Source organism: Archocentrus centrarchus, chromosome 10, assembly GCF_007364275.1.
Source record: "Archocentrus centrarchus isolate MPI-CPG fArcCen1 chromosome 10, fArcCen1, whole genome shotgun sequence".
Lineage (NCBI taxonomy): Eukaryota > Metazoa > Chordata > Actinopteri > Cichliformes > Cichlidae > Archocentrus > Archocentrus centrarchus.
The window spans coordinates 15638285-15662152 of record NC_044355.1 but is presented as its reverse complement, the minus strand read 5'-3'; the positions used below and the strand labels follow the sequence as shown (position 1 = coordinate 15662152).

Sequence of the window (23868 nt, the reverse complement as noted above, 5' to 3'; positions counted from 1 at the left end):
TGAATGCAGAGAAGAGAAGAGAAAGAAGAGAAGAGAAGAGAAGAGAAGAGAAGAGAAGAAAGAGAAAGAAGAGAAGAGAAGAAAATAAACATTACAGGCTTAAAAAGAAGAAAAGTTTTGTTTCTCTGGTCTTCAGCTCACACATTGTATACTTTCACCAACTCTTTCTCATCCTCCACTCCCAAATCAAATGACTATGACCTCTAAGCTCTGGCACAACTATCTTATGATTTATAACCCCTGTATGTTTCTGTGCACATGTGGAATATTTTTTTAAAGACTTCATGTGTTGCACGGCAGTGTCTGCTGATGTAACGTGCATAAATACCTTTATACTGTCACACACACGCACCATTTTTCTCATCACACAACCAGAGGTCAATTGAAACACAACACAAGGTGAGTCAACTACTTTGCAGTGGTGCATACATCACCAGTTATTTTCAGATGGGGGAGGGTCAGGAGGGACATTACATGGACACTGCATCAAAGAACCGCTCAGGGAACGCACAAAATCAGTGTTTTAAAGCAATACTTGAAACATTTCACTTACGATCACTGCTTAGAATGGAACTGCACAAGCCCTATATTGCATTATGTTATTGTACAAAGTATTACATTTGCAAATTCCCTGCAGCTTTATTTCTTACTGCTAACAGTCTAACAAATGCTTATCTAAATGAAACCTAACACGATCAATCCCTAAACCTGAATTCTAAAATCTGAAAGCTGCCTGTAAAAAGATGTGAAGAAGGGTGAATATTCTTGTCTTTCTTGATGCATGACAAAAGAAGAAATTCATTTACACACACACACACGCACGCACGCACATGCACACACGCACACAATTCCTGCTATGCTCAAAAGACAAAGCGTTCATCATTAAGCATAATTTAAACCCGATGTCATATGGTGTTTAATCTTACTTTCTTTTCATTTTATCTAATTGCCTTATTTGCCACAAGAAAGAAAGCAGTGTCATTCTCAGCTCATATGAATAGGAGCAGGAAAAGAAAGACAATAAGCGTGGAGGATGAGTGGTGGGACAGCCAAGTACAGAACATGAGGGGAGTATGAAAAATGAGGATAAAAGAACACTAAAGAATGGCACGAAGAGACTTAAGTGGGGCAAAGAAAAGAGAGGACAGTGACCAAACAGCTCAAAGAGAAGAGTGAGGTGAAACTACAAGGAGAAAAGAAACATAACCAAAACAGAGAGAGAGACAGTTAGCAAGGCAATGCTATACCTTATTCTCACAGAAAAGCAAAGATAGAAATAAAGTGAGTGGTAGAAGCATTAGTGGTGTGCTTCTGCGTGTTCAAGCGTGTGTGTTTGTTGGTATCCTGGCTTGACTCCCGGGAGCAGACTGCCAAAGTTTCACTGGGTCTACCACCGTGCCAGGGTCAATGTAGGCACATAGACAAACATAGGCACAAAATTCAGGGCATGGCATGAGATTAGCCACCAATAAAGAGATGGAAACGGGAGGAAAGCAGCGAGTCATGACACTGTACAACTTAACAAATGAGTGACAATATTTGAGAACAGATGAAAGCTAAAGAGAAGCAGGTAGAAAAATGCATTGATCAGGGAAAAAAAGAGGGAGAGAGAGAGACAAGGAGAGTGTGTGTATGAATGTGTGTGTGAGAGAGAGTGAGAAAGAGAGAGAGTAACAGAGAGACACAGAGAGAGAGAGAGAGAGAGAGAGAGAGAAGGAGAGAGAGAAAGAGAGAGAGAGGGAGGATCACTGGGCTCCGCGAGCATGCGAGGATCAGCAGCAACAGAATGAGACGGAGAGAGATAGAGTGCTAAAGAATCGGAGGAGAGCACTACTGATGACTAAAGGACTACCACACACGAGTGACACACCAAGAAGAAGAGGAACGGAGAAGCATGTGGACCAAAGGGGATGATAAGAAAAGGTAAGTGACTAAGAAAGCAAGAGCAAAGACATTTGTTAGAAAATAACATTGATTGTATGTGGAGTTAAGTATGTGCGTGTGTGTGTAGGGGAGTGATAGCATAAAAACCTAACATGTTTTCTTCTTGCTCCATCTGAGGAATGTTTTCTGGTCTGACAGCCCAAGGCAAATACTTATTTTTCAAAGATGGTCATTCAAGATTTAAGACTCTGGCGAAGGTTTTGAATGAAGGTAACTGTGGTTTTATGGAAGCAGCCACCAGAGAGCTAACTGGAGTGCAAGAAAAAAAATCCATAGGTTAAAGCTCTGGACTACATAGATAAATATACAAAGCAACAATAAAAAAACAAAACAAAACAAAAAAAAGACAGTTTTTGGCTTGGGTGGACGTCTTCTTCCTTAGAGACTCAATCATCTCATCACCAAAAATTTTCTATATCTTCAGAAGGGCTGTTTATTGCGTAGAAACCTTTTGAGTGTAATTTAATTTTTTAAAAAAGTACAATCACTGCATCGACACAACTGTTTGCATGTGTGTGTGTGTGTGTGTGTGGTGTGTGTGTGTGGTGTGTGTGTGTGTGTGTGTGAGGCAGGTGAGTAATCCCAGCCATCTGTCACAGTAGGATTTGATCCACATGAATACATCTGTGTGCGTTCCAGAACCAGTATGTATATGTGTGTTGAGTGAGTGGGTGTGTTGTTTCATAATGCAATATTAATTACAACTTTTGCTTTAACAACGATTACGAATATTTCTGTGTGTGTGCGTGCGTGCATGTGTGTGTGTGTGTGTGTGCGTGTGTGCGCGCGCTTCCCGGCTGATGTTAAAAGCCTCTAAACCAATCGTCAGGACAGCTAGTGTAGCTTTAATGTGGGATTATGAAGCAATAACCCTTCTCTTTATACACTGATGCTGACCTCCTGCATCTGTGTACGTGTGCATGTTCGCATTTGTATGAGAACAACCAAATGTGTATACAGAGATCTTAAACTGAGACAGTGTGGATTTATGTGACCTGTGTGCAAAATTTATATAACCTCATCAGCCAGAACATAAATCAGAATCACAGCCTGTTCGTGTGTGTGTGTGTGGTGTGTGTGTGTGTGTGTGTGTGTGTGTGGTGTGTGTGTGTGTGTGTGTGTGTGTGTGTGTGTGTGTGCGTGCATGTGTGTTGCACTACACATCGCCCAGTCTTCACTGGCACAAACACATCAACAAGTTGAAAAACTGAACAGGAGAATAATGCTGGTTTTTCCAGGCCTATTGCAGAAGAGGCACATTTTTTGAATAAATTATTAAAAAAAAATAAAATAAATTGCTTTACTGTTGTGTGGAAATGTTTTGCAGATAATTTTGCGCTCTTTTTCTTTGTGAGGGACACTTCTAAAGCTTTTGTTTTCTAAAACAGTTAATTGTAGTCTGTTGTGAGTCATTATTTTGCAGTAGAAGTGATTGTTTTAAGTTCCAGTTTTTCGACTGCTTGCGTGACATCTGAACTCAGATACACTGATATTTTGTGGAATCCATTCTTCCCCTATCTGCACTGTGTTTCCTCTTCCACCATCTGCTGCACAGCCCCAAACAAGAATAATTCCATCCCCAAGCCTAACAGTTTAACAAGGTGTTCTTTTCATCAAATGTCGCTCCTTTCTTTCTCTAAACACGCCTTCGATGAGTGCAGCCAAACAGCTCAATTTTGAACTTCATCCGTGTTCGGTCACTTGCTTCCAAATTGAGACTGGCTTATTCAGATGTTGTTTTGCATACTTGAGATACTGAATTTCTGGTGAGACTGAAGGGGACATTTTCCCTGTGTTGTCTCTTCCCCATAGGTATTGTTTGTGCATTTCTACTTCCTGCTACAGCAAAATCTTCCTGCGGGTTTTTCGCTGGCTACCATGTTTTTTGCTTTTCATGTCTGCCCAGCATGGTTAGTTTCATTGAAAAGTTCTCTTGATTTTTTCAGGTTTGTATTTTCATCATTGACATTTCAGACAGTGGAATGTGTAAGCTGGTAGTTCTTCTTTCAATATCATTTCTAGCCTTTCCCTTCTCTGTGGAAAAACATTTGCTTTGTTTTAGGCAAGAACTACTTGATATTTTGGTCAATATTCAGATGATTCTAACATGATTAGTAAAATTTATCTGAAAAAATCTACTGAATTGAAGCGAAATAATGAATTGTCATAGACAAGCTGGGACGGAGTTTGGTCTTTTAGGGAGGGCCACAAGCCCCTGCTTAAAGGAAATGGGTGCATTAGGTTTCTAAAAGACAAACAAAAAGAAAACCCCCCTCATAACTGAAAGTATTTTTTTCAGATCATCAGTCAGTTCTTTAAAGAAGCCCAGTCTTACCACAAAATTTGAAAAAAGAGGAGAATAAATCAAGCTCTAGACTTCAAATCAATTAAAGTCCAATGAACCAATGGCGTTATGAAATTTTTAAAGTACAAAGATTACCAACCACATATGCAACATAGCATATTATTAGTTTGTGAAAAGTTCAAAAAAAGAGGTTCTTAAAAATAATAATAAAAGAAATACAATAAAATTAAACTAAACTGAAGAAAATCCAATTTTATCCCATGTTTTCTGCAGCAGTTGTATTTGGTTCCTTTCACTTTAACAGAGTATAAATATTTTCAGGGGTATCCAAATTTTAACATGCAACTGTATGAAGAGCCTGTTGTGGTTATCAGCAATGCGCTAGAATATTGCTAAGGCATTTCTCTGTTTTCATTCTCGGAAAAATAATAATGAATAGGCCATGTGTGAAGGCAGGAATCTGATTCAGTGCTAATGAAATCTTTCTCAAAGATTCTTAAATATTTTCAACAATTTCCTTTAATAATTCATATTTTCTTTCTTTGCATATGTCCAGGCATGATTTGCTTGTAACTCACCTGAGTTAGACTTAAATTGGTACCAACTTGTATGAAAATCAATTCCAAGTTGTTTTTTGTGTCTAATAGTAAATGGAAAAATAAAGGTTCACATATATGAAACAACTTCAGTACTGAGGAGATCATTTAAATGGGATCTAATGCAAATTACAGAGTGAAAATCTTAATCAATAGGTTATGGCAATAAACTGCATTGACTTTCATCACGTCTTGCTGCAGAGTGACAGATAATGGGCAGAAAGAGAAATAAAGGTTAAGGCAGCTGACAGGAAGACAGAATGAGCAATCAAAAGAAATGTGTGCTTGCCAACACACATGAAGCTGTGTGTGTGTGTGTGTGTGTGTGTGTGTGTGTGTGTTCACGGGTGCCTGTCAGTTGCATGCACGCCTGCCTGTCACTGACACCTTAGCTACTCTGCTAACCAGACACACTGTGAACAAGTGATGAGAAAGAGATGAGATGCAGTGAAAGACAAAAGGACACCAAAGTCAGAAGGGCGGGAAGATGAATGTGTGAAAGGGAGTGAGGGCAGCAGGGGCAGCACGATGAAGAGATGAGAGGAGGAGAAATAGATTAAGGGTTAATGATGGAGGGATTGGATGGGACGCGCAAACAGGATGAGTAATATGGTAGAGAAGAGAAGAATGAGATGATATAGAGTATAAAGAGAAAAGGTAGTAATCAGGATGACGACAGATGACCGAGTGGAATAGAGAGGTGACAGGAAAAAAAGAGAGAGAGAGAGAGAAGGGTAGAGTAGACAGTAAAAGCAAAAATGTAAACCCCTAACAATATCACACCCTATTAGCTGCACTGATAAGTTTTTTATGTAGTAGTGCATCTGTGGCGCCGCCTCTAACTCAGATACTTTGTTTTCCCCTGTTAGCTGACTGGCTCTACTATTCCACTTTATCCTGTTTATCTCCTATTATCAAGTATTTGGTGTTAAATATCTCATAAATATTCTTCTTTCGTTTGGTTTCTCTGCCCTGCTGCTCACCAACAGGCATTACTCTAGCAAACAACAAAACAAATGAATTAAATCACCAGATGGATTTGTCAATAATATATTTCACCCCATTTCTTACAGGTACAGAATGGGTTATAATAAGCTTACAGCATTAAAACCAAATTGACTTTTTTCTCTGGGGTCTTTCTGACTGGAATAGGACATTGCTTTGAATTATTTCCTATTTGTTGCCACATACACAAGACATAGAGCTAAAAAGGCTACAATTCTTTAATAAATCCACTGCTATGACTTCAACCTTTTTGTTCCACTTTGTGTCATCGTGCCTTTTGACTGGGGTCACAGCAAGAGGAAGGTAGACACGTTTAAACGCGTCCTCAATCAATGAATTCACGTGTAAAAGTGCAAATGAGCGTGAAAATTAATTTAGATTCAGAATCTTGCCTCTTCCTTTCCTCTACTGGAGGGAGTCCCTTAGAAGAAAAAAAGACTGTAATGACTTACAGTGTCTGTTTACAGTGTTGGTGCACTCAACACACTGAAGCCCTTCAGATTTACTTTCAATTAGAGACATTGTTTGCCTTATCTGAGTTTCTTCTCAGACAGATGTACGGGCAAGTCTGCCTCACAGTTTGCTGTTTAATTTATTTTCTGATTCTGCTTAATTTATGCATCACTGATTCCAAAAATGCAGAAACAAAAACATGCACAAACACAAAGTACATATACACAGAGTTTGTCCGGTGTAAAATTTTCATGAATGTTCGGTACACGGGGTGCCGTAAAGCATTTTCCATTTTCCTGCTGTTTGTAAAATGGTTGGAATTTGAGTGTGTCTGTAAAACCCCAGTTAGATCCTTCTTTTTGTGGTTCTTAGAGAGCCACACTGACCATAGATTGCACTACATGACTTGAAGAAGCAGCTGAGTATCTCATTATTATAACACACAATCTGCCCCAAACAATTTGACACTTAGACCCTAACTTGCTGGCTTGGTGAGATGCCTGGCTTTTTGTATGTAAACATTAGCCCTTTGTGGTTTCTTCCTTTTTAGTTGAGATGCTAATTTGCGGGCGCTGTTCCTAAAAAATACAGCTGCTCTCAATTAAAATGCACAATGACAAAGGCTGCAGAAACAGCTGAGTACATGCCCTGGCTATTTTTGATGATTAATACTGGATTCATATTTCTATGAGATACAGGGATAAGTGTTATGCACTTAAACAAAGGTGAAATCACTGATTTAAACTGCCAACAAAAGCAAAGAGAGACACAGTATGCATGTCAGTATATCTGTGGAGCAGGCTTCAAATTACAGACAAACAAGAAATAAGCAGAAAATATATAGGGTACTGTACATCAAACTTTATTGTCACAAAGCTAAAGAAGAGTCCTGCGACAACCCCCCCACCCCCCCACAGAGCCTTGAGCTCAACATCATGGAGTCAGTCTGGGATTAAACGAGGAGACAGAACACACTAAGACAGCCCAAATCCACAGATGAACTGTGGCAAATTCTCTAAGATGCTTGGAACAACCTAACTGCTTTGAAAAATGTGAACCAAGGAGAACTGGTATGGTTCTAAAGACAAGGGTGCTCACGCTAAATATTGATAGATTTTTTCTATTTCTAGCATTTTGAAGGAACTTAAGTGAGAACAAGAATACTGTAACATTATGTGCAAAGTAATGAAAACAATGCAAGTTACTGTACATATTGTTATTTTACTTTACAGTTCTTTGTAACGAGGAGAGCTGTCTATCTTGCCTGATGGCTTGTCTGCTTATTTTAGCAGCTCTCTTTCACTAATCATTCACCTCAGAGACTCACAGAGATGGTGTTACTAGGAGCTCATGTACTTAAATCAAATCAAAGTTTATTTGTAACATGCATGGTCATACAGGGCACAACTAGCAGTTAAATGTGGCAGCAATCCAAATTTTTGCAATCATTCCATAAAAGAAAAAAAGCCTGAGCAAAGTAACTTATTCTTTTCTAATTGTGAAAAAATAAAATTGTTGCAGGGCAGCATGGTGGTGTTGTTAGCACCATTGCCTCACAGCAAGAAAGCATTGGGTTTGACACCACCATCGAGTTGGGGCCCTTCTGTGTGCAGTTTGCATGTTCTCCCTGTGTCTGTGTAGGTTTTCTGTGGGTACTCAGGCTTCATGCCAAAGTCCAAAGACATGCAGTTAGTGGGGTTAGTTTAATTAGTGATTCTAAATTGCCAGTAGGTATGAATGGTTGTCTGTCTCTCTGTGTTATCCCTGTGGCAGACTGGCAACCTGTCCAGGGTGTATCCTGCCTTATACCCTAAGGCAGCTGGGATAGGCTCCAGACCCCTGCAACCCTGAACTGCATGGATGGATGGATGGATGGATGGATGGAAGGATGGATGGAATGTTTGCCTTTGTTGTGCAACAGCATGCAAGTCTTTTCCTGTCCAGTCCATCAGTTATAAGAAATGGTCAGAAATTGTTCGGCAAAGATTTATAGATAGAATTAAATTTGCAGGCAGCAGAAATCTATAAAAGTTAAAAAAGAAGAAGAAGAAAAGGGAAAAAAAGGTAGTGAAAGTGTTTTCCATTTTCTCCATTTGAAAATGGAGAGAACTCCTCCTGCAGCTTTCCCCTCTCTGTTCCGGTAGGAGGGGCTCCCACCAGACTTGGCACTCACACTAAAAAGCAGGTGTTTCATATAGACTAGAAATAGGTAATGCTGACTTTTAAGCTTCACATGAGCCCACTCTTCCAGCTGAAAGTCCTGTGCTTAACCCACTGCACTTCTGCGTCTTACAAATTTGCTCTTTATACAACTTTATACTGTTCGCCTTGTCTGAACAGATCTGTGATCAACCAGTCTCTCTCCAAGGGCTAGATTTTTTTAAAAAACAAATCCGAGAGAAGGTGCAGGAGTCTGTCTGGTTCCTCTCAGACACTTTGGATTACAATATGCTGAAAGGTTATTATGGATTTTTTTTCCAGTGGCCCCAAAAACATATTACCTACTCTGGCTCTAAGTTTCAAAGACATGTTAAATCAGAGGTGTAATAGAAAGTCAAAGTTTAGCAATATATAAAAATCAGTAAAATAGAAATGTTTTTGTTGCCTTGAACCCAGACAACGGAGGCTGGAGGAAAAATATCTAATGAACTGCACAAAATGCAGTGTGTGCCCTGTCTCAAAGGGCCAATAAAGTGCTGCGTTTGTTCTGTTCTGGTGGTGAGTGGGTGAGAGATAGTAACTGAAAGAGGTGGTGTGATTACAGAGCAGTAAAGCAAGTCTCAGTCTCCCTAAAATGCTTGCACACTCACATACACACACGTCAATCGGCAGCTGAAAAATGAGACTCACCTTGAAACGACAGGGGACTCGATTCGCTGGAGCATTTGGCGTTCTGTTACCACTGCAAAGGCGTGGGTGCACACTCATTCACAGACACATGTAAAAACACACAGGGCATCGCTGAGACTGCCTGTGTTGTAGACAATTCTTTAAAAGCTCAAACCCATCGACTGGCAAATTAAACTCATTGCATGTATAAACAGATTTCATAAAAGGCTGCGCCCTGTCAAGAAACTCCCTGCAGTGTTTAAAGGCTGTGTGTGTTTGTATGGTCTGTGTGCGCAATGTCAGATGCTCAAGCACACTTGCAGTGTGCATTGATTACTGGGAAGCATGTGTGTGGCTTCCCAGATTTTTTTTTTCTTCCTCTCCTTTAATGTTTGTCTCTTCACGCATCGTCCTCCTCCAGTCTTCTGTCTTTACTTTTATCTTTTAAAAAAGTCTTTCAGATTATGAAAGAAGAATCTGATTGGAGATTTAAACCGACTGTTGGAAATTAGGCCTTTACAATACATCTCTTCCACTGACCCACACATACAAATGCTCATGCATGTCTTTCATCTTGACCGTGATTCTTCTGCTACATCTGTTCTCTCACCCTCATCCCTCGGCCACCTTTCAGCACCTGCCTGTGCCGCTGTCTTTCCTGTTATCCTCTTTAGTTGCCTCCCTTTTATCCCCCAGCTGACAATGTTTCTTCCCTTTCTCCTCCCCGCTTATTTTGCACAGCCAGAGGTGAAATGTTGGTGAGTGACTAAGTTTATATATAGACAAAAGGAGGGGAGAGAGAGAAGCACACAGAAAATCAAAGACTGCGTGACAGAGATGGAAGACAGGGTGCTGAGTGGAAAAGTGTGACAACAAACACAGTACGTGATGAAAGAGTGATGGGAGGATAGTCCTATCTTTTAAGATTTAAAAGAGAGGAAAAATTATTGAGAAAAAGAGAGGGGTAGAGAGACTGAGATAGGCAGGAGCATGAGATGGATTTCTGAGGATAGGGTGTCACTTTTTGCCTGGCATCATGCAGGTCAGGGGTGAAGAGTAAGACTTTAAAAAGAAACAAAGGCAAAAACACACAAAATGAGAAAGAAAGAAAGAAAGAAAGAAAGAAAGAAAGAAAGAAAGAAGAAAGAAGAAAGAAAGAAAGAAAAGAAAGAAGAAAGAAAGAAAGAAAGAAAGAAAGAAAGAAAGAAAGAAAGAAAGAAAGAAGAAAGAAAGAAAGAAAGAAAGAAAGAAAGAAAGAAGAAAGAAAGAAAGAAAGAAAGAAAGAACAACTTGCAGCAGGTGTTCTGCTGTCTGATGTGGCTGCTGATGGAAAGGGGACTCAGCTCCAGTGGAATTACCTTTAGTTGACTTAGGCTGAATCCCAAGACAAGCTGCTTGACAGCTCTTATACACAATCAGACACACAAATTGGGACATATGCATGCACATATGCAGTCCTTTCTCTCTTCTTCGCACACACAAACACCGGCTAGCTCTCTTCTTCTTGCTTTCCCTCTCCATCTGTTTCTCTCCACAAAAATACCATCATCATCTGCAGTTTGTTTGTGCAAACAACACATCTCAGTCCTTTTCACATTAACTATACTCAGTAGCTGTTCCCTGCTTTGTATGTAGAAAAAGGATGCATGAAATATAAGTTAAAGCTACTGTCGTCCACTCCAGGACAGTGGTTACCACAGTTAGCACATTAACCAATAATAAACAGTCTGGGCTGTCAATTATGTGCAACCCCCTCCCTGGCAATGTCGCATTCCACAAGCCAAACACACTGTCAGGATATTTATATAAGTAGGAGCAATATGTCACTGAAACAGAAATCCTTTGATCTTTAATGCCTTATGCAGAAACCTTACATTTCAAAGCACCACTGTCACTGAAACTCTCAAGCAATGCAGAGCACTGTGTGACACTTATTGTTCTCCCAACTGTGTCTAGAAAGTTTCAGAGGCAGGATGCAGGCTGAGCACGCTCTAAATTTAAACTGTTCCCTGTTCTGCATTTCAGCTCATGGGCAGGCCCACCAGCATCAGTATTAATATTTAATTTTCTTAAATGAAAACTGAAAATCCAAAGAGTCTGACAACATTAATTACACTTCCTGTCAGGGAAAAAGAAAAAAAAAAAAGAGGGCTAAGATGTCAATTTTTATTCCGCTCATGCAGTCAAAACAGCATGAGGTATTAGGCTTAGGTCATGACAGGCCATTGGTATGAATGAATGGGCACATGCCTTTGATTCTGAATACATATGAAATATTAGAGTAGCAGTCAGGCTCATCGCAGGTAGGATGTGTTACCTGTCCACTGGTGAGAACATATTTTTTACCTGCTACAGTGCAGGCAGGCTGACAGGCTGTTTTAAAACTTCTCAAAACATTCCGATGGAATTCTATTACTCCTGAGACAATAATGAAACAATAAAAGATTTTCTTGTCAGTAATCCCATGGGTTCTTACACTGTTAGGTGAACATGGCTATATTTGATTTATTTTGATAGCTGTTGTAGTTTTCCCACTCTTGACCGTATTCAGCAAGCATCTGTGTTGTCATGTTGCACCGGCAGGTATAAACTAAGCCATTCGTCTTCCCTATGTGTGTCTGGGCGTGTGAGTTTACGCCCCACACTGACTGCATTAGAGTGACAACGCTGTTGTGAAGAATGAAGAAAAAAAATACTCATGAAGGCACAAAGATTTCAGCCTTGATACACACACCCTGGACAAACCTAATTTCATGGACAAATTATCTTGGACCAGCAGCAGACTGGCTTTGTGTGTGGCACTGAGGGATCAAAGGTGGGCAGGAACTGACTTTCTAAACACAGGCAGACAGAAAGAAATATGCTACAATATATCTGCAACAAGTCTAAAATGCATTGGTGCTTGAACTGTGTGCAGACATCAACTGCAAGGCACTGGCAGTTACCCTCAAGAGCCAAACTGTGTGCAATTACATTAGATCAAATTAGCATAGCTCCATTAGCTAAAATGAAGGATACCAGACAAATGTGTCTGCGGCCACTTTTCTATGCTCTTAAATATAGTACCAATTGTCTGAGTTATTTAAGTAATCATTTTTTCCCCCTTATCTGTCTTTTCCTTTTGATGTACCCAGCCCATATTTTCTGCAATGGCCCAAATTCCTGATATGGAAAAAGTAAATATAATGGACTCTTGCCCCAATTTCATCAGCTAATCACAGTGTCACAGTGCACCACTGAATTACTCCGAGTCAGTGATCTGAAATGATTACCACTAAATGGCTAATTTTGCTCCCCTCCCAATCAGTCCACAAAGTTTAGACTAAGCATAATAATAAAAAAGTAGATAACATTGTAACATAATTTAGTCATGGATTAATATTCAATTTCCTGCCTTAAATGAAACAAGTAAAAAATAATTTAACACAGAATTAAGGGCACAGTGTTTGTCTACCTCACTGAAAAAGCATGAAACCTGGAACAATGTTGCAGAGTTCATCACAAAATTATCTTAATTCATTTGGCAGATTTCCAAACTGCTGTCAATAAATGATTCATTTTAAGTTTACTGCTGTGGAAGGTAGAGAAAAACATCATTTTAAAATGTGCAGTACTGTGTGATCACTTAATAAAAGAATCCAGCAACATAATTGTTCTTAAATTCACAAGACCTATAGCTCCTGTGATTTGTATGCAACTCCCAACTTTATAGAGACAGATGCAATTGGCCATAACCTACATATCTATAGTTTATTCCCCTTGATGGGATTTAAAGTTTTGCCACTGTTACTCTCACCTGCCTTCTAGGGTAATAAGAACTTGATAGACCTATATTGATCTGGTCAGTGTGTGCTCTCATTCGAGGTCAAAGCTTTTACACAGAGCTTTACGTGCTTAATGTCTATGTCTTCTTGCCAGTCTGGCTATTTCTTGCCAGTTTCTCTTGTTTATACCTTTGTATCTATCACTCATTGCCTCTATGTCTTTCCTCTCGCCAGAACAAACCAGCAAAGCCCAGAAAAGCCATCCAACTCATCATCTGTGGCCCACTGGTTGGAAACTGAGAAAATCTTTGACTGTGACGTCCAATCGGAAGTAGCTCAAGTAGTAAGAAGATCACTAATGAAAGAAAGTTAAGAGTCCACAGCTTTACTGGATATTGAATTCCTTCCAACAGCTTCCAACAAACTCTTTCACATAAATTAATTTAGCTAAACAAGAGCTGGAAACATTTTGGATTTCTGTTAGATATAATCTTGTTGGTGGCTGATGTCACTGCTTGCCTCCATCCCTTTCAGCTCCTCAGGGGGCTGAGCAAGCCTGCAGAGGAGTATGGGCAGGAGGGTGGCTGACCCAACAAATCCAGTCCCTGCACTGGGAGTTCCCCTGGCGGGGGGGCGATGGGGCCCACTGTGCAGCGTCGGGGTGCAGACATCTCCCAGACTTCGGACTCTACCCTCCATCAAACGCCACGGCAGCCAACCAACCAACACGCATCGGCTCCTCACCATGGCAACAGACAAAACAACAACAAAAGCAGAGGCAGGGGGAGTTATCAGAAGTGACAGCAACAGTCTGCCTGTGTCGAAAGAGACATCTCAAAACGAGATCAACAGCCTGACACAGGACGACATGGGGTCACAGGGATCAGGCAGTGGAGTTTACTGCCAGATCAAAAACATACGGACAAACCCAAATGACACGAGAGGTAAAAGGACAGCTCGGTACACAAATGGCAGTGTGGTAGCCTCTGATGTGGTAGGAGGGGTTTGCAGTGAAAATACAGAAGGTAAGGAGCCATCCCAAGAGAGGAGAAGGGTGCAGTCTCTACGAGGGGAGGGCCATCGTACGGTATTAAAGACGGGGAGCATTTGTACGACTGTACACGCCACCCCACCTCGGCCCTGCAGAGTAATGACGACTTCTCCGCCTCGCCTTTGTGGGACATGTGGGAGGAGAAGATCTCAGATTACGCCGTGCACCGGTGCATGTCGCAGGAGGGCTGTTAATCAAATAACAGCTAGCCAGACTTTACCTAATCCGCCACGCAAACCGCCTGTGGTTCCCAATCAGTCAAGAAAAGACTCTGCTGCTATGAACTCTGAGTCTTGCACCAAAAAACCAGACACAGCCAACACACAATACCACACATCAGTAAAGACTACTCAATTATCACAGCTGTCGCACACTATACCAAAAGCGCACAGTTCACACTCAAACCACACAACACACACTCAGAACAAAACCAAAGATTCACAGCAGCAGACGAGGCCGCACTCTGCAGACTTTACCTGTTACAAGGACTCAGCCACGCAGACAACAGATACACAAACTAACACAGATAGGACCACAGCTGACACACACACACAACAAACACCCACACCAACTTTAGAGGTGACAGAACCACACTCAAATGACAAACAGAGTCACGTTGTGGCTCACAGTCAACACACTGATGAAGACGCGCATCAGCACACAGTAGCCAGTATTTCTTCTAAGTCTCCAGCTCCTTTTTGTCACAGCGACTCAAAATCTAGCACCACCCCACCTATTCCACCAAAAAACTGTCCTGCACCCACTCACTCCAAACCAGCCACATCTGTAGCGCAAACTAAAACCCAGGAGACCACAAATATACCCAAGCGATCCTCGGAACGGCTCAAACTCAAGGACTACACAAAACAGAAGAGCAAATCTTTTGATGGCCACAGTCTGCCTTGTAAGACTCACATGAAAGCACAGTGCAATGGGGCACCAGGAGGACTTCTGGATGGACATGCAGTACAAGCGCCACGTGGGCTGGAGAAGCAGCTGCAGAGTGTGGAGGAGAACCTGCTGTCCAATCAGGAGAAGATAAAGGTGCTTCTCAACGTGATTCAAGACTTGGAGAAGAGCAAGGCCTTCAGCGAAGGGTGAGAGAAGGGACTTAGGGAGGAAAATAACTTGAAAAGAGAAGGGGAAATAGGGGAACGGAAGAAGGTAAGAAGGAAAGGAAAAAGATAAACTGAGAAAGTGTGAAATGAAGAACCATAGATGCCAAGACAGAGAATGAAAAGGAGGAGAGATAAAAAGAGATAATAGAAAATGAGTGGTAGAGCTATTCAATGCATGAGCAAATGTTTAAGGAAGAGGGAGTTGATAAAGTCAAGAAAAAGAGGGTGTCCTATGAGTGAAAGAGATTAATAACAGTGTATATTTAAGTTTTTATAGCTGACGGGCTTTCAAGTCAGTATATTAGATTTTTAAATGTCATCTGTGTAGAGCTGCACTGTGTACACATGCAATCTAGTCTTGTGGAGATATTTGATACCTACCAGTAGGTGGTCAGTGTCAGCGTTCTTACATTTCCTTTGTCCTTTTACTTTACATACATTTTAGAGTATGTAGTCCAAACATACCGTATTTCTAAGCAAGCTGAACTAATCCCCTGCTAAATCTTTTATTTTTAATTTCTTCCTCTCCTGCCACATGTTCTTTCTCTTCCCTCCATACATACCTAACAGCTGGTCTTTTAAAAATACCCCCTCTTCTCCACTGCTCTTTAAACTGCTTTTTGTAATTTATCCCTCTCTTCGCATCACCCTCACACCTTTCTTTGCTCAGTTCTTAATTAATACCTTTCCTCTCCTTATCTTTTTTTTATACTCTTCACCGTAAAGTATGAATCATATCTTCAACTGTGAATGACTTCTGTCCCTTCACCTCTTCCCCCTTCTCTTTCCCATCAACCTGTCTGTCACTCTTTCTTGCTGTCATACTGTTTTGTTTTCCCCACCTAATCCTCCCTATTCTTCATCTCTTCACCACCCTCCCTCTTTTCACCATTCCAACTTTAGGTCAAAGTCTGAACCTTCTTTTCCCACCCATACCCATTATTTCTTTTATACCTCTCAAATATCCTAAAACTGATGATGCCACATTATCACCTAAACTCTCTCTAAAATGGTTTTACTCTCTCCCATCCCTCCTTCTTTTTGTCCAGGGTTAACAGATGTCTGACTGCAGTCTAATCCCTATCAGATTACCTTACAATTAATGTTTAAGCTGCACAATAAGACACATAGAGTCAGTGCTCAAGCTGTCTTACCCTATCTTTGTGGCTATATAGTATGCACGTGTACAGGCATTTTGTAATGATGCTCGTCTCTCATGCTAAGAGTGAGAGAAAAACAGACAGACTGAGAGTCAGACAGAAACGAGAGGGTGAAAGATAGCTATTGAAAGATAGGAAGACCTTAAAAGAATGAGCATTAAGAGAAGCAGCAAGTAAGAGAGGGACTGCATGTATCTGGTGCTGTGCCAAAAATGAAAGGACTCTAAGTGGGCTGCTGTGATAAAAGTGTCGGCTGAGCTAAAAGGTTGTCGCTGTGCTCAGCTCCTTGTCTCGTTTCTCTCCTGAAGCAAAAAAACTTGTCTTCTCTTGCTGTTGTTGTTGTCTTTGACAAAGACTGGTGGGGTAGAAAAATGATGCCAGTTACACAGTCTCGCTCCATGTAATTAAAAAGTCAATTTTATCAACATAAATCAGTTACTTTTTTTTTATCGAAACAGTTCAACAGAAGGCCAGCCAAAACACCTCTGCAAAATAGTGTATTTTAATTGTGAGGCAGGCAGTGCAAGCCTAACAGATTTTTTTTTAATTCCAGTTTATTTTCTAACATGTAAACAGCATCCTTGGCTCTGTAGTCTCCGTAGTCTCTGTAGTCTTGTTCAGCCTTGATGCAGCTGGCATGTGTTCTTGCTTTTTGCTATTCAAACTAAAAAGAAAGACACTAAGCTCACTTTCAGTGAGCCTCTAATTTAAGCTAATAATATTTGTGCCATGTAATGTGTGGCTCCAAACTCAATCTACCAAGACAGTTGCTGCAAACAAAATTTTTGCCTGCATAGAATTGTAAACAGGCAGGTACTGTATTCACCCATTGGGGCAATCCTGGCAATGTCCTGAATAGTGTTACTGGGGCACATTGCGTGCACTAAACATCACAAACTATTACTATTTGACAACACGCAGACAGCATGCCTGTTTATTGCTGCACTGGGTATGTGTCCATGGAGAGAGAAATAACAATTCTGACACCAGCGTGACACCACTATGAAAATCTCAGCCTGCTGTTTGTGCAAAATGTTTTTCCCTATTACAAAAATGAATATTGAAGCTAGGAAGGCTTTGTTTTAGAGTAGCTTCTACAAAAATCGTGTATGCTAATGATTAAAACAATCGTATCAGAGTGGTTTTCTTAAGCGGATCGTAACAAACAGCGCACGCACTTTATGTGCAAATATAAATTTGTTTAGATAATTACCAAATTAAACACCACAGCGAAAATTACAAACCACACATGTAACTGCCATCAGAGCACACAGCTCTGTGCAATCAAACTTTCTGTGCTTTTGTGTGTGTAAGTGTTACATTTGTTGTTTCTGCAGTCGCAGCTCATACAGAACTGGTCAGGACATAAACAACTGCCCCACCTGCCAAAAGACAGCCTGCATCATCTACAGGTAACCTAATAAAGATAATGAGCTTACTGAATTGCATAACCCACCCATGACAACTCATTCTTACTTGGAGCTTTAGAAACAGCCATGAAACTTCTCCTGCAAAACTGCATGCCTACCGTGGGATGCAGTTTCCCTTTGTTACTTTTTCAGCCTTTCCAGGTTTTATCACTTATTCAGCTCTTTTTGTTTCATTACCCTTTCTTCCTGACACCCTGCTGTCTCTGCCCTTTTCTTCCATTCTGATTATTGTACTACTCATACAATACATTATTATATGAAAAAAGAGACTAAGAGTGATTCCTCTCATTAATATTAAAATTAATACTTGCTGTATTCTGCAGACTAGTAGAAGATGCTCTACCAAGGGAGGGTATTTACACATAAAAGAATGTTCCGCACAAACATGGAAATTAATTTAACACTGAAATGATCAGTCCAGTCGTCTCTTGTGTGACTGACCTAAATAACTAACTGCATTCTTAGATCCTCTGCAACTTACGGAACTGCACCGCCTCTTATCACACAGTAGTTTAATCCTCCCCATTACCACCACACAGTCCTTCTCTCTTTCACAATTTTTCATATAAACATTTCCATTACATGCCTGTAAAATCTCTGTCATTTCTGATTTTTAAACAAACTGGTCTCCTGTCTGCATCTGTGCCTCATTCTGTCTGTCAATTGCCAAAGCTCTAATCACCTCAGTGTGCCCCACTTCCACCCTCTACTCTTTCTCTGCACTGCTCACATAAGCTGAAAATGTAGGTTGCATGTAGCTTCATGGATAAAACTAAAAGAAAAGAAGTATTTACAGACCAAAGTCAATTGTGCTTGTTTACAATCACATACAAATCTCCCTTGCAGGCCTCAGAGGATAAAGACACATTTTGCGGGGTCTTTACCTCTTCAGTTCTCTTTAACTCTCAAAGCTTGCCTCAAAGCAGCCCCACCTCTGCGTCTCTCTTGTTTTAACTTTGTATCTCTCTGTCAGTTCATCTCCTCTTTGCATCCAGCTCTCTGTTTCCCCACATCTCATTTTTTGTTCCCTTGATCTTAATTAACACAGCAGAATCCTTATCCCAGTAAGTAGCAATGAGCACCAAGGGGGAAAGACAGCTACATAGTAGCATACTCATCCATATCCACACAGATATACACACAGATTTTTCCCTCTGCTTTACACAGTGAGATAAATACACATATATGCAATCCCCACTGTATTCACAGGAAAGCATCATCTCAGCCTCTTAAATGTGATGATTTCCTGTGGAATATTTTAAAGTCTGCTTGTAAGACAAAAACAAGGCATTCAACTTTAGCTTTGCAAAATAGTGACAGCCATTATACAACTGCCTGATTAATTCATGCAAATGCTTTAATGACAAGACAACCTGCATTTTGCAGCATTTCACTTAAACACAAAAACATAAACAGTCTCAAAAATGAATTTGGATTGTCTGGTTAAATAAGCACTTTCAGAAGCGTTTCCCCACAGATGGTGAACATTTGATGGAACTGATGAGAAGAAAAACAGAACAATTGAGTGCTCTGAATCTAGAGATTAGCAGTTCGTGAAATTAGGAGAAAATTAATGTTTACAGGACAAAACATGCCCCCCCAGTAGTCTAGTAGAAAATATTGTACAAAAAAACATGTCATTACATAGTTACAAAGTGTCTAACATTAGTCAGAAATGGAAGCCTGAGACTTTCAAATATTTTGGGAGATACTCTATATGACCTAGAGTTATCCTGATCTTAGGTTTATGTTACCACTTCTCCCATCATCATAATCTCCCTTTCTCTCTTCTCAACTTCTGAGATTTCCTCTCCTGCTCCACTTTCCTTTTGTTTTAATTGCACACATGCAAATGCAAACATGCTAATTAATCCAGCACAAAGGAAAATCAGCTTTTATTTGAATTATGTGTGCACACATTTCAAACAAAGAAAAGAATATATTTCACGCTGTTTGAAAGATGTTAATGACTTGGGCAGAAAGGCAGATTCTCCTTCCTAGTCATTTTTTTTGGTCATGTCAGTATGAGTTTCGTTCAAAAAGGGAGAAGGGGATCAGCATCTTTATTGTGACATACACATACAAAAGTCAGAACTACAAGAGCTCTGTTTGTTTGATTGGACAATAATGGCCTTATCAAAACTCCAGAGGATTCTGGGTAAAGAGGAGGGAAGATGGCAAAAGAGAGACAAGCAGAGGATGAATTACGTGTGGGACTAAAACATTCATCCTAATGATCTGTGGTGAAAAAAAGAGCTTTTGACGTGGGCTGACTGCCTGAAGATGTTTTGCCATCGTCTGTTCTAATTAATCTTTACGATGAGAGACAAGAGGGAGAGGAACTTCTGACAGCACCTCTGTTTTGCCTCCTAAAGCTTAAACAGCTGAAACAATCATAACAAAATACACGCGGGCACATGTGCACACCTACAACCTAAAGGGGTTCTACTACTTACACGTCCCAAATGTCCCAAATATAAAGTCATGTATTAAGCAAAGAAACCAAAACCTTAACCCTGATTTCCACAATACACCTAATTTTAACCAAATAATGAAGGTTTTATGTTTAACACTGTCACACAGGGATGAAAGAAACCCTAACACACAGTCATGGACACACATTAAAAGATGCTGAAGGTGACAGCTTATTCAACGAATCAAGAATAGCAGCTTTCCCAACTGTGCGGTAATCCCATGAACAATAGTGAGAGAGTGAAGTAGGTATGGGTAGAGAGCAGTACAGAGCTATACTGAGGACTGAGACAAGGGAAGGTATAGAGAGACCTGACATAGAAAAAGCTTTACTTTCTAAAACAAGACAGAGTGTACAGTAAGTGCATGTGGGGCAGGTGCCGTACTTTATCTTTCTTTATATGTATGCTGTGTGGCTTTGTTTGTATGTACGTGTCTCACTAGATCTCCTTTATCAATTATTCATGCAGCCATCTCCATTCTTCTGTGCCCACCAGAGCTTTTACTTCCTCCTATATTCGCTCATTTCATCACTCCCTCCATCGCTGCACTCTTTCTCGGGTAGCCAAGACCTTGCTGCCCTCCCCTCTCCATATCTCTAGTGGCACTCACGCTGTCCTTCTTTACCTCCTTGTCTTTTTTTGTTTCCTTCTTTTACTATGCAGTGACCTCTCTGCCCTGTTTTATTAAAGGTCGCTTTTCTTTCATTTAGCTATCCTTCCATCTCCCCAAAGAGTCTGTCTCTATTCTTTCTTCTTCCTTAAGTCCCTGCATGTTTTCCTTTTTCTCTCACTCAGCCACGGGCTTTTGAGGGAGATGTATGGAGATGGGAGGGGAGCGCGTCTGTGTTTGTATATTATATGTTTTTGAGTGCGTGTGTGTGTGTGTGTGTGCACGTGTGTGTGTGTATGTGTGTGTGTTGGCATACAAGAAGAGGGAAGGATTGGTAGTTGTCTCTGCTCTCCTTGCCTCATCATGTGCCTCATTAACTCCAGATGCCAGACCCTATGCAGCTCCACCCCTATAATCCAGCTCAGCACACACACACACACACACACACACACACACACACACACACACACACACACACACACACACACACACACAGCCACATACACATAAAATTACCAAATAGAGAGAGAAACTCAGAGTCTACTACACTATGACCTGCAGCAATGGACACTTCAGAGAGATGGTGAGGAAAAAGAGCACAAGAGAGATGAGGGGTGGAGGGGAATGAGAGCATAGAAAAAGTAAGCCACAAGGGTCTGCTTTGAACACAGAAGAGCAAAAAAGTTCCTCCCTTGCTCCTTCTTTTAGCTCCTCCATTGTGCAAATGCTCCTCTCCTTTCCTCCTCTCTTTTTCATTCTCCTCCCACTCCTCTCATCTCACCAGCCTGTGATCTACTGGTGCATGAAGTGCAAAAGAAAACTATATATGTGAAAAAAGTACTGAGCTGAGGCCCATGTGAAAGAGTGTGTGGGCTGAAGGTGCACCAAAACTAAGAACATAGTATGACTTTAAACCTCCATATAAAAATTACAGACAGTATTTAAGGTGTAGTCAGCATTTCATGTCATTAGGACACCTTAGGTCAACTTTCTCTAAACCCCTCTTTTTCTGTCCAACAGACTTCCACTTGTCTGTAATATATTTGTTCACAATCTCCTTTTCTACCCCACATTTAATCTCTTTGTGGTTTGATTCATATTACCTCAGTCTCTAAATCATGCTTATAATGTTTCTCCCTCATCTTTGTCTCTTTCTCCTTCGATTGCTCTCTGTTTTTCTCTCTTCTCCAGTGTGGAGCATGATTTTAGGCAGCAGGAGGGACGCTTCCAGGGGGTTATAGAGGCCCTAGAGGGGGAATATGATGTGCCTGCACCAACTCTGACCAAGCCCATGCCAGCCCCCACATCTGCCAGTCGCCCCACCACCAAAGCACGGGTCAAGAAATTGCGCAAGAAGTGTTTCTGGTGGCTCTAAACTCTAAGCACTGGAAAAGCCACAACTGCCCTTCCGGGCAGCAGGTGCAGGAGCAGATTATATTTCAGGGGACCTAAAATGTTGCAGAATAAAGCATCTCTCTCATGTGGGTGTGGATTGAGTTTAAGTTTATATTCAACAGGGGATCTTTTCTGAGCAGCATCCATATAAATGGCACATTTTCTACAGCAACCAATCCTGAACCCTGACAAAGTACACCGGTGACCAGGTATTTCAAAAACACACTAAACAAGGAGAAGAGGACAAAGGAAGCTGTTAAACTTCTCTGCCTGGGAGAAATACTGAGAAAGAGGCTATCCCTTCTCTTTCTCTGCAGAAACCAATCTTTTGTGGCTAATTTGAGATTACATTTTTGCCTGGAAGTGAGGACAGTGTTTTTCAATAACAAATCTGTTGTAGACAGATGAAGCATTGTCACATTGGATATCAGACAGCATACAGTTTGTCTCTTGGCTGAATGGCTATCTCAACAGACGGACAGATGTACCAGCTGGGAATGAATTTTTACAACGGTTTTGGATAAATTACAGCAATAAGCAGGGGAATCTAAATGAATTTGAAAAACAAAGGAATATAAGAACTAATTTGAATGCTATGTCTCTGGATGGCTTGACAGCCAAAATGTGAATGTAGCGACAACTGAAGCACTTGAAGGATATCACTGGAAAACGAGCTGATGAACTGTCTGGATACAGAGCTTGCTCACTGAGTCATCAGGATTTTGCAGAGAAAGATTGTATTAAGAATACATTAAGAGACAACGTGATAGGCAGCTGATTGAAGACTGACAGTATGTGTCAGATAATTAAAATTTCTGTCAACCCTGAGTGACAGAGTAATTGATTCTCTCCTTTATTATCATTCGAAATGGAAGTGTTCCGCTGCAGGCTCAAGCTTGTTTCAAGGGTCTTTACACATGTGTGCATACAAATGCATGCACTTAGAGGCATTCACAAGCAGCCATCAGTTTACACATACAGTAAATACAAGCAACTGCTCCCTCTCTCTCACACACACACACACACACACACACACACACACACACACACACACACACACACAGACATTCAATATATTTGTGAATGAGTGCAAACTAAGCACAGACCTGTCAATTCACTGCTAATGATTGGCTTATTTAAATGTTGGGTATCACTATATAATAGCTACAGTAGGTACAGTACCAGTGAAAGTTTCTCCTAATTTTCTATTGCACAAATTGTGCACAACACATTGTGAAGCTTCATAGTGAGAACAGTATGATAACCAGTAAAATGAACAGAAAACTTCAAGAGTTCAATCTCTGTCTTATTACCAACAGCACACTTCAACTTGGTCATATTAAAAATATCTTAGACAATCTTTTTTTTTTATATCTATACAGTTATTCTGTAGCATTCAGGCCACACTTGCCCTGTTAATCCGTGCACTAAACTGCAGCTGAGAAACAAATATCAGCGCTAAAAACTTCAGGTCAACACAAAATATATAAAAAGAATCACTATGGGTGAAGATTTACTGTCCAAAGGGAAAACTGAATCAATAAACAATATATCTGTAAAAGCATAACACAACTGGTGGGGAAAAAATGCATTTTTCAACAAACTATATTCTGGCACAAATGTCAAATTTTATCTCAAATCCCTTTTGCAAACATTCATCTAGACAGTTATTTCGCACACACAGACACACACTCGGAGCATTCGCACACTGCTTTGTTCACAGCAGTTTAGAGC

At 40.6% G+C, this 23868-nt stretch overlaps 2 protein-coding genes across 2 annotated transcripts in view; one reads left to right on the top strand and one right to left on the bottom strand.

Moving 5' to 3' along the window:
• The window catches only part of dock2 (dedicator of cytokinesis 2), a 97441-nt gene that overhangs the window by 30684 nt on the left and 42889 nt on the right, over positions 1-23868 (bottom strand).
• Positions 1784-22962, top strand: insyn2b (inhibitory synaptic factor family member 2B). The gene is made up of 4 exons (XM_030738760.1): positions 1784-1923; positions 13131-15044; positions 17563-17637; positions 21931-22962. Exons 2-4 carry the CDS (start codon positions 13465-13467, stop codon positions 22112-22114), a joined length of 1839 nt encoding a protein of 612 aa, XP_030594620.1. The 5' UTR covers positions 1784-1923; positions 13131-13464; the 3' UTR covers positions 22115-22962.